We start from the raw sequence: 12,626 nt of genomic DNA on the forward strand, positions 1-12,626 counted from the left end.
CTCTCATTTTATATGAACTCTCGTTAGCAATCTTCTGATCAACTTTATATATTTGAGCTAGACCATTTAATATCTCAGAAACATCTTTTCATTTTCAACATCTTTGATCTAAACATTTGCGTTCCTTCACATTACAGTGACCATTTAAAACAGATGATAAACACACCATTATTAGTACATAGTACTATTTAAATTTACTCACATTCTGAAAATTCCTTCATTTCCTGTCCAATCGCCACTACCACTTCTCAATTATTGAGCTAGATTTTCCTTACATAAACCTTTTTTCCATAAGATAGCAAAAATGATTTATGACTTGTTATTAGAATACTTTCCTATTCTTGTCAGGTTGGATAGATAGATAGATAGATAAATAGATAGATAGATAGATAGATAGATAGATAGATAGATAGATAGATAGATGTAAACATATATATATATATATATATATATATATATATATGAGTATCATGTTATTACAAAGTCAGACATTGCATTAAATATGTGTAGAATGGGATATTTACAGCAAAAATATAAATGTTTGAAATATAACTGTGTCAACAGCTGGGTTATCAAGCAGTGATGCTGTGTAAGACTGGGAAACAAGTTATGTGTTGCAACACAACTGCTGTTTTCTTTCAGTAAGGGTCTGATGTCTAATGCCATTGCCTGTGTTGTTTGTAACTGTGCACTGGTAGGGATTTGTTTGTTAGGCAGAATGTTACATTATTGTGTTTGTGTGATTGTGGAGTTCAAGATTACAGCTTTAATGCAGAAGTCACTGCCCATGTGATTTGTAAGGCTCGTCACGAGTGATTTATTTTTGAGGAGATTTCTCCCTTTTTTGTATTTGTGTGGCCTTAGAGTTGGCATATACTGTATACATATATATATATATATATATATATATATATATATATATATATATATATATATATATATATACACATATACATAGATAAGTATGGGTGGTGTGGGGGGTCCCTACTTCCAACATGAAGGGTTGTAGGGCTTTCCACTGTGAAAAATGACAGTTTTTTTTTAGTTTTTATTTTTGCTTGAGGTTGTGAGTTTGTGGAATTTAGCACTCTATGCCATTGCTGTTTGAATGTATTTAGTCAATATGTTTGGTTTTGTTTGTTTTCCGTTTTGATATTCACAAGGAGTTATTTAGTATCTACTGCATTCCATTAAGGTCCTCCATAAAGAGCCTGTTTTCCTCAATGCAATATGTTGTGATTCATATATACATTAGCTGCAATGAGGAAATAACTCATTATTGTCTAAGGTGCCTGCATATGAACCACAGTTAACTACTGTGAAATGCAGATCAGTATTTCATGTGGTTGTATACAGTGGCAGCTGTATCATGTTAGCACAGGCAATCCTCCTCCCTCAGTCACTCTTCCACATACAAACACACAATAAAACACATACACACACACACACACACACACACACACACACACACACACACACACACACATGCTCACACACGGATCTCTATCTAAACATTGAATGTTTGCAACAGCAGATGTTATAACATTGAACTGGGGAAAATCAAAAACCCTGGAACATTGAACAAAAAAGACCTTCATTGTGGGTAATCACAGTACAGAGAGGACTGGAGTTTTGCTCCTTTCCCCACTATAGTGTGATGTCAGAGTTTTATATATAATTAGCAGGGCGGGGTGGGGGTACATGTGGGCTTGCCCCACTGCAAAGAAATCAGGTTTTGTGTTTCTTGTTTAGGTTTCAATATTTCAGGTTTTTAACATTCCCATTTCAAAGTCATTTGCGTTGTTATGAGAGTTGAATGTTTAGACAGGGATCCATATCTACAAATATACACATGTACACAGATAAGCATTATCCACATATAATGTATGCACTATATATATATATATATATATATATATATATATATATATATATATATATATCAAAAAAGAAATGTTTTTTCTTGATAACCAGATAACGAAAAAGACTAAAATAATCCTTTGCTGACCCCTTTCAGTCACAGTCCAGTGCAGAAGTGTAAGAAGAAATACAGTATAGAATTCAGAGTAATATAATGCATGATTACTATGATGTTGAAACTTCATTATCCAAATTATGCTTTTATGACTTAGGCCAGTAGGACAAGGGTAAACATCATATACATGGGTCTATATTATGTGATCGAACAGTCTCTTCTTCAAACACATAATAATGGACATATATACAGCGAACGCTGTAAACTGTGAATGGCCACTTCTGCAAATTTTTTCCTTGGGAAAAATTCACGTGGCTGTAAAATAAAAAAACAAACTTTAAAACACTAATCAAGTAGGAGGCTTTGCTCCCCACACCACCCAATGTGTGTGTGTGTGGGGGGGGGTTGTACCCACACCCCCCTAACTAAATATACCAACTCCAAGATCACTCTACATTGAAGAAAATGGCAATACCCAATAGCAGCCAACTGATTTTTTTCCTGAGGAAAACATTTGCGGACGCAGTCATTCGTGGTTTACAGCATTCGCTGTATATGTGACAGTTATTGTGTTTGAAGAGTAGACTCTTCGATCACATAATATAGACCCCCATATACACATACGGTGTAGAGTAATATTATACATGATAAATATGATGCTGAAACTTTATTATACAAATAATTTATGTTTAAATCAAATACAAACCTAGAGAAGAGCAAGATATGTGACTGAATTTATTTTTGGAGGAGTTTTATGACTCCAAGCTGGCATACAATAAACAACAAAATACTGTTTTAAAACAGTAAATCTTGCATTACTAAAACTTAGCTAAAAATCAGGTTAACAAATAAAATTAATCGATAAGGAACATACATAAGAAGTACATTAGTGACTGACCATGCACTATTTAGTGAGTAATAGGATGCTCTACTGCAAAAGGTGATTACCTTGCATGTAAAAGAACAGATGTTACTGATCCCTTTATCACTAACTTTCTAGTCAAGAGAAGACTGCTAGCATATAGAGATAACCAAGATAAATGTTCTGACACATTGCAACAAAAGGCATGACTGCAGATCAAAGCAAACCTTATCATTCTGATGTAAAACTTAGAAAGACAAGATGAAAAAGAATCAAGTGTGTGTCTATAAATAACATTATACTCTTACACCGGCAGTGCAGAATTCTCAACTGCAATTTTCTTTTTTTTAACGGACTGAGACCTGTACCTGATGTAAGTGCAACAGCTATGTATAAGCTTACATTGTGCAACAGTTTCAGAGAACTGTTGCATAAACAGAAAGTTTGCATTATGCAGAGCTGAAGGTATCATTTGTAGGCAAATGAGAGGGCACACTGATGAGTAACACACTAAGATTTAAAAGAGTTATAGAAGTCAGTAACAGGCATTACTTCATGGAAGGGGTAGTGTGTAACTAAAGTGCACTTCCTGCTGAACTCGGATTTGCTCCATAAATACAAACAGACTTAAACAAAGATGTTACAAATATATAAATAATGACTGACTGGCGATTTGCTAGCACTCAGATTGTTGATACTTGTAGGTGCCGATAAACTAATAAAAATCTTTTTTATGAGGAACCTCAATTTTCTTCTGTAGCACCAAATTATATTATTTTAAATTCAAGTACATTGCAAGAAGGGGAATGAGAAAGTCCTTACTGCAGCAATTTTGGATGACAAAATGATAGCTCTACCAGCACTGTAGGTTTTGCTTAGGTAGGTGTTCTTTCGGCTTTTCCTGGTTAGGGGTCGCCACAGTGGAACTCCGGTCCGCTAATGATTGGTAGTTGATTTTTACATGCCGAGTTACCAGCCCTGATGCACAAACTTCAACGAAGGTACGCCCATTCACGCATGTCTCCACGCAGAAGACGCTCTAGCTGAGAATCGAACTGGACAGCGTCTTACTGTCAGCAGATTATGCTTCAAGCAATCGTTTGCATGTAGTTTCCAAAGGTATTTGTAATGGGGTGCGGCAGGTGGTGAGAAAAAGCTGTATGCACAAAACAGAAGACTTATGGGGCATCTGGACTCCCACAGAGGCAGTTGTGCCCCTATAAGACCTACATAAACATGTCATGCACACAACTATTATTTCTGGTTAAGACTATAGCATACAATATGGAATAAAAGGTATGAATTATCTCAATAGCCTATGTTTGCTTTTCTATAGCTATAACTATGCAAACATTAAACATTTATAGTTACCCAATGCATTCCTTATTATGTGAATGACTTTACACAGTTATCATTTAACAATTGCAAATAAATACAGGCTATTGCTAAACTGAAGCTATCCTATTACAATAGCCTGCTTGTGAATACAAAATAATTTAAATAAATGGAGGGCATGAATGGACATAATGTTGATGAAGAGTACATCACAGGATGTCTCCTGCAGTTTTGTTATTGTCCTACTGACGGTTATGAAAGCTGAAGAAGCTATAAAAACCTGATTCAATGTTGTCAATGGAACATCAGATAAGAGTGAGCAGATGGATTATTTTTATTTTTAGTCAGCTGATAACATTTTCTGACATGTATGTGATGGAAAACATTATCAAAGACACCCACACCTCCTCTGTTGGCTGTTTTATCCCTACTCTCTAACCTTACCTTTTTTTTTTAGTTTTTGTACTCTGCTGTGAGTACAAAAAATGATTTCTTTCATCTTTTTTGCTGCTGGGTAACTAAATTCCTTTCTTAGTTACAGAGTGTGAAAATGCTAGCCAAAGAGAATGTAGTGAAACCTGATTTGGTTTTACTGTGAAAATTCTTGTCATTTACAAACATAAAAATGCAAGAACTTAAATTTGACTATTGAGGCTGGGGGGGGGGGTCTTTAGCACAGAAGAGCATAAGCTATTCTTTCGAAAATTCATGATTCAGCATTTGTGGTGCTTAAACAGATGTTATGATTTGTGCACAAAGGTAAAATGTGGCCAGTGAATTGATGAAGATTAGGAGATTAGGTAAACATTGATACAACTTCATTATATCTTTATTTAAGTGCTTTATTAACAAAACAGTAATGACATAATAAAGTAGAGCTTTCACTGATTAAAAACAAAACCTATTTTATGAAAGCTGTTGACACTAAAATAATCACTGAAAAGAGAAATGTATGCTGAGTTTGTCATTATAGAAACCTGACTTTGCTATTCCAACATTTTAGCAGCCTCTGCAAACCATGGATATTATTGTACTATCCAAGAAAGGCAGGCGATGTACTACTTTCTGTTTCTACTTATTATACTGTTGATTAAAACCAATTAGAATGCATGCATTCTCAGACCATTTGATTTCACCAAGTCTTATATTTTGGATGCTTACTATAGATAAAAAAAAACAAAAAAACGTAATCTGTAACAAATCAGATTACAGCTCGAGCAGCCATAGACAAGTTAACTCTCTGCCATTTCATGGAGAAATTTTCCTGCTAAAGAGATGACTATCTCAAATCATGCATTTCCAGTGTGTCTGATCCACAGATATCTCCAAAGCTGTATAGTATGCAAATTACATTCTGAGGCCTTTCAAAGGAAGAAAGGTATATAAGTATTATAATATTATGCCTTCAACATTCTAAATGCCTTTGGTTATTCAGTCTGGTCTATACTTAGAAAGAAAATATATGAATATGTTCCTATGAATTTACAACCATTGTGGACAAAACAAATTAACAACATTTTCCCATGATTTGTTGTCATTGTTGCATTCTGTCGGGGAGATGTTCTTAATAACTCATTAATTTAAAAGTTAACACTATAGAAAGAGAAGGGGATTTTGTTATTATCATGCACAACTCTAAAGAGGATTACTTGATAGAAGAAGATATGGAAAAATTCTAACAGATTAAGGCACAGTGAAAGAAAAGGAACATAAACAGAAATCTGAGTACTTCTTCATTTAGTTTGCTATAATCTAAAACAGCTAAAAAATGTGTCCCCAACTCTTCACATAAATTGCAATATTAGTTTTTGGATCTTTGCATTTTATGGAACATGACTTAAGACATATAAAAAGATGAGGACATCATGTATGACATAGCTATATAACACAGTAACAAGAGCTTTTAACAGTCTCATACCTCTCTCACTCCAGACTACAATTACCAGAATGCCGTAGTGCAAAGGTGTATAGAACTCAAGCAGAGGTTCTCCATAGAAGGTTTTTTTTTTTAGATGCATTGCATACAAGAAGTGAACACATCTCTGCATTCTGACTTGCAAGCCAAAGATCTCAGTAAATTATTTTAGAATATTTTACTAAAATGGGGAAGTATGAGGCAAAATAGGTAGTCAAAACTTACACAATCTTGTAAGCACCACAGGTATATAGATTTGATCTTGGGGTCAGCAAATCCTACTATTTCTCACTACTGACAAGCATAGAACAGATAATCCTGCTTATCTGACATCTCTGAATAGATAATACCAAGGCCGAGGTGGGGAGAAGGGGTATGGGTTGAAATATATCACTGCCAAGCTACCTATGCACATATATATATATATATGTATATATATATATATATATATATATATATATATATATATATATATATATATATATATATATATATATATATATATATATATATATATATATGTATATATATATATATATATAGAGAGAGAGAGAGAGGGAAGAGATAGATAATATAATATATGGTTGCTATTCAGAATGTTGGCACTCAGAAGGGCACTGTCAGAATGTTGAAAATTCAGAATGTAGACATAGGTAAGTGGGCTGGTATTAGTGCTGGAAATGTGTTGATGCAAGTGTTGGTGGGTTAGGGTTAGGGTTTGGAAAGGGAATAGTTTTAGTATTGTCATGTTTGTTGGTGTGTATTTGTGTGTCTGAGACAAGGTGTAGGATCAGGCTTAGGGTCAGGGTTACTGATAGGGTTAGCATGAATTAGTAAATTGGTAAAGGGGTGCAAAGCCTAACCCTAACCTTGCCTCACAGCAAGAGTTTCTCTGGTTTGATTCTCAGATGGGGTACCTTCTGTGTGGAATCTGCATGTCCTCCCTGCATTTGTGTGGGTTTCCTCTGGGTTCTCCGGTTTCCTCCCATGTTACAATGACATTCATCTGGAACATTTCTTCCTAGGTCTCTGCTGAAAAATTCCAAGTTGGACTTTCCCAGTAAACAAAGGTTATATATATATATATATATATATATATATATATATATATACACACACACACACACACACACACACACACACACACACACACACACACACACACACACAAACATATATATTTGTAGGTCTATTGATAAATAATGAATGATCCAAAGATAAACGTTTACAAAGTCAACCACAAAAGGTTGACTTTATAAATGCTGACATGCTACTATACATGCACCAAGCAAAAATCTAGGTGCATGCAAATAAAGTAAAAAAATACAGCCTAAGCTTTGCTTGTCTGCACCCACAACACCATCCCAATTATATATATTAAATCTGAGATCGCACAATCTCAGGGAAGGGCATATTTCTCTGCCCCGTTAATTGTGTGATCTTGTACACCTGTCAATCATCTATTTAGTCGATCACATTTTGTTGGCTAGACAGATGTTGATCTAAGGTAGACTCAACCAACTCCAGTACACCCATATATATGTAAATGTATAGATATACATATTCATAAATTATATATATATATATATATATATATATATATATATATATATATATATATATATATGCAAATATACTATTTTTAAGGAAGTTAAAGACTAACTTTTTCTAACTGTAAGGTGAAGCTTTCTCTCTTTTATTAGTTACCTTTTTCTATTACCAGTATTTTCCAGTATTATGTACCCCACTGTAATAATGTGATATTAATTCCACCAGTGGCACATTCTAGGCACAGACCTTCAAACAAAATTGATCAGACCTTGCAATGCAGACCAGACAAAAGTCACATCTATGTATCCTATAAAAGCTAGAAGCATAATAGCAGTTCGTAATCCCTTTCTGAATAATTCTAGTTTGCCTACTTTATGAATTGTCTACTAAAGAATCTCAGCAACCTTTCAAGATGTATCACATCTTATTCAGAACATAGCACTGTGTTCAATTTAGTTTGATATGTTGAAACTAAATACAGTTTGTGCGTGGTTTGTTTGTCTTCTAGAGTTTTGTTTGCGCATGGCTTATTTGTGTTCTGGAGTCTTGTTTGCACACAGTTGTGTTCTGGAGTTTTGTTTGCACATGGTTGTTTGTGTTCTAGAGGGTTTTTTGTGAGTGGTTGTTTCTGTACTGGAGTTTTGTTTGCGTGCAGTTGTTTGTGTTCTGGAATTTTGTTTGCATGTGGTTGTTTGGGTTCTGGAGTTTTGTTTGCAAGCAGTTGCTTGTGTTCTGGAGTTTTGTTTGTGCACAGTTGTTTGTGTTCTGAAGTTCAGTATGTTGAAATTTAAAGTGATATACTGCTGTCCATGGAGTGAATAGATATGCCATTTAGAATTAAATAGGTTATAGAACAAAAGTTACAAGCTTTGCAGATGCACACTGGTCAAAATTTAAGTTATTGACCACTCTTTTACCTAGAACTTTAATGACAGACTTTTTATGATTTGACCAGTTACTTTACAATAGTAATTGATATCCCTTTTTAGCATATTCTATTATTCTACATTTACTTAAATTAAAGGAAAGATCATTACTACTGCACCAGGTATACGTTTTTGGACTACTGTAGAAAACATTACCATCTTTTTTGAAGCAGTTGTTATTCAGTTTGCAGTCATCAGCATTCTGTCTCTCCAGATCCAATTTCCATTTTAACTCATAGGAGAATAAGCTGGAAAGGCTTCATTAATGGGCTGTGAGGGACCCAACTGATGGTCCCATCAGGACAGACAGCTAAAGCCCCATTCAGTACTGAGCCCTGTGGGCCATAACTGCTAACTCCATCAGGACAGATAGCTAAATCCCCATTCAGTACTTAGCCCTGTGGGCCATAACTGCTAACCCCATCAGGACACATAGCTAACACCCCCTTCAGTACTAGGGCCTGTGGGACATAACTGCTAATCCCATCAGGACAGACAGATAGATAACAGCCCCTCACTACTCAGTCCTGTAAGACATACAGTGGATATAAAAAGTTTACACACTCCTGTTAAAATGCCAGTTTTTTGTGATATAAAAAATGAGACCACAATAAATCATTTCAAAACTTTTCCCACCTTTCAAGTGACCTATAACCTGTACAATTCAACTGAAAAACAAACAAATCTGTTAGGGGGAAAATATAAAAAATAAAAAACGTACAATAAGCTGGTTGCATAAGTGCACACACCTTTAAACTAATACTTTGTTGAAGCACCTTTTGATTTAATTACATCATTCAGTCTTCTTCGGTCGAAGTCTATCAGCATGACACATCTTGACTTGGCAACTAAAGTCCTTCTTATTCAAACAAGCAAAATGTAAGAGATTTCTTAACAGTGGAGTCACATAAATCCTCCCAAAAATTTGCCTTCTCAGCATTACGTTCCACATGTATTATAGTGTAACTGTAAATTTTTTAAACTGTATATTCCCTCTAACAGTGTTACAGATATACCATGACTCTTTGTGTATAAATCAACTTGCTTAAAAATATATATTCTGTCTAACAGTCATAACATTATACTGTGACTGGGCTTCCTATTTAAATGTCGGCATTCAAATTCTGAGTGCTGACAAGCCAGAAAAAAAAAATAAGATGATAAAGAACAGCAAATCTCAAAAATCTTTCTTTTCTTGTAAACTTCTTTTCACAGGGAGGGCAAGCCATCCCTGTACCTCCTCCCATGTGGGTGGCAAGCCCCCCAAACCCCCCAAAATTATATATACAAACTCCAAGATTACCATACCCTGTGACTGATATATGTTATTTTTGATATGACTGGAAATGTCATATGTTCCCAGGCTAAACTTGAAAATTGTTCAATAGGATCTGTGCTCAAAGGTGCTCAAATGCTATCACATGACATGCCTCAGTTTTAGGAAGAAAAATTATACAATGTTTTAAGTTGCTGTAATACTTTAGCTGTAACTTGCTCAACATGATTATGAAAGGTGAGTATAGAGTCTAGTACAACATCTGGGTATCTTTGTTCTGTGATAATAGGTAGCTGGGTTCTGGTGTGGTTGCTTATCTGAGTTCATTAAAAAAGTCTTAATACTGTGGAAAATTCTTTTAAAAATTAAAAGTATGTCCAAAATATTATTAGAATAAATACTATGTCATTCTTAGAACTGTTTTTTTTTTTACTTTAAAAACTTCATTTATCTAGCCTAGTCAAAGATATTAATCTATATAAGATATGTGAGATGCATGCACTTTTGCTTAAAATCTTTATAAAGAGCCTGACTTTTTTTCAGAAAGCAGTACTATTACAGTAAAACTGTGGAATGAACTCTACATCTTTACCAGTTACATACCTTTAACAGCACTTTCATATCTTTACTTTTGTTTTTAAAGCAGCCTTTTTCATGTGAGATTAGTGATCCAAACATGTTGAATAAATCACTATGGTTCGGGTCCAGTTTTGTAAATTTTTCTATTTCTGTTTGGAAACTCTTAACAGAATATGATAACTATTTTTTTTCACTTAGAGGTAGGGGTTGCTGCTTTAAATACATTGCTTGTATTGATATCTTAATTAGGGTGGTACCTATGGAAAAATTTACATTTGTGATTTCTTTCCAATGTTGTTCTTTCTGAAGCACTTCTAATGTGGTTTGGTGTTACGGCTTATCAAATTGGCAATTAATGGATATAAAATATGCATCAAGATGCCTCCTAAACTGGTTATACAGAATAATTATCAACATTTTCCATTACCTGCACTGTACAATTTGATCACGTGTCAGAAACATATTTCCTGTTTCATCGTGCTACTTAACTTAAAATTTTAACCATTGTTTTTTTAAACATTACCTGTACTATTTTTATTCTAAAGTATTCTGCATGTAATTTTATGGTAATTAATTTCTTCTCATGCTTTTAATTTTCAGTTAACTGCATCTATTACACTTCCATATAATATTATGTTTGTCTGAATCTAACAGCAGTGCTGTTGTTCTATAACATTTCTTTAAGATGTCCACTCTAGAAAGATGTTACAGTGACTACAGTAGTTACAATTTAATGTAAAAAGCCAGAACTGTGACTAAATTATAATTGGAAAGGGTATGGCACCCTTGTGATTTCAATTATGGGTGTACTCTGTAAATAACTACAACACATGCATTGTTGTCTGATGTGTTATAGTAATAATGTATTTTTTTTCTATATGTTACATCAACAGAGCCTGTGACAAATGTTACCACTACAGTTACTTCTACCGTAAATACTCAAACAAATGGGAATTCAAAGTATATCATATTGGGATCAGCTTTACCAGTTATCATTATGTTCCTTATCCTTGTCTCCATTTTATTGTTTGTTATGCAAAGGAAGCAAGGTAAGCCAAAACATCTTCTTAACTTATGAATTATTTTTATGGACTAAAACCTTTACACCTGAATGGACACATTAAATGGATCTTCATAATAGGGGAAAGTAGAAGGACTGTTCTTTGAATCTTTCAACTAAATGAGAGAAGATTATGCACTTTAGTGTGTCTTATTTCTTCAACTATTATAAAATCAGAAAGTAAATGTGCAGGTTTTCTAAAACTGTTCAGATTTTATATAATGCTGCATATTTTCCTCAGTGGAGCATGCTGTGTAAGAGTTCATGTTAGTTACAATGAAAAAGTTCAAAAGTAAATTTTAAAAATGTGCATGTTGAAATTATTAATAGTTGTAAGTTGTCCAAATGCAAAAATAGTTGTTAAAAAGCACATACCTGCATTTTCATGGCCAACAAGAATGCAGTCCTGAGTATGACACATACAGCTTGGGTTCCTGAGTATGACACATACAGCTTGGTTTCCTGAGTATGGCACATACAGTTTGGGTTGCTGAGTATGATAGATACAGCTTGGGTACGTGAGTATGACATGTACAACTTGGGTTCAGCTAGCAGCTTAGGCCCTGGAGGAACTGATACAAGGACTGTGGAGTGATAATGCAATTGCAGGCTTGCCTTTCTCAGATGTGAAGGAATGAGTGGTGAGTGTTGGGGATTCTCCCTGCTGCTTGCTTCTAATGGAAATTAAGAGTTCAAAAGACTGGCAACTGCCAAAAAAGGATGTGAGTGAGGATAAGAAGGGAACACATCACCGTGGAGGCCTCTGCAGTACCTCACTGTATGCATACATACAGCTGCATGTAAGCTAGCATGGTCCTTGTGGCAGAATTATTACAACACAATCCAACCAACTGACCACAGTGTGATGACCCACCCTGTCCACTCCATTCATAGATCACAGGGCATCAGTGACAGCATAGCTGAAAGGCCCATTCCATCTGGAGTGATGAGACCTACCTGACAAATATTCAAATCACAGTGTGCTCCAGTAGTAATGACCATCATCAGCAAAGCCTTATGGGACAGCAGAGCCATGCTTCAGTACAGTACATTGTGATGGATTTTGTTAGGAATACACTATGAGGAGTTATCTGAGGGTCCTAATGCTGGAAACATAGTTTCAGCTGACAATGTATGCACTAGAAGT

The 12,626-nt window shown here is 34.8% G+C and overlaps 1 protein-coding gene across 1 annotated transcript in view; it reads left to right on the forward strand.

Annotated features, from left to right (window-relative positions):
* The window catches only part of PDCD1 (programmed cell death 1), a 128,760-nt gene that overhangs the window by 85,199 nt on the left and 30,935 nt on the right, over nucleotides 1–12,626 (forward strand). Inside the window, exon 3 of the mRNA XM_044070906.1 lies at nucleotides 11,313–11,468. Coding sequence (XP_043926841.1) covers nucleotides 11,313–11,468 — 156 coding nt within the window. The remainder of the gene's footprint in view (nucleotides 1–11,312; nucleotides 11,469–12,626) is intronic.

This window comes from Protopterus annectens, chromosome 4.part1 (assembly GCF_019279795.1).
Source record: "Protopterus annectens isolate FY-2018-M chromosome 4.part1, PAN1.0, whole genome shotgun sequence".
In the NCBI taxonomy this organism is placed as follows: domain Eukaryota; kingdom Metazoa; phylum Chordata; order Ceratodontiformes; family Protopteridae; genus Protopterus; species Protopterus annectens.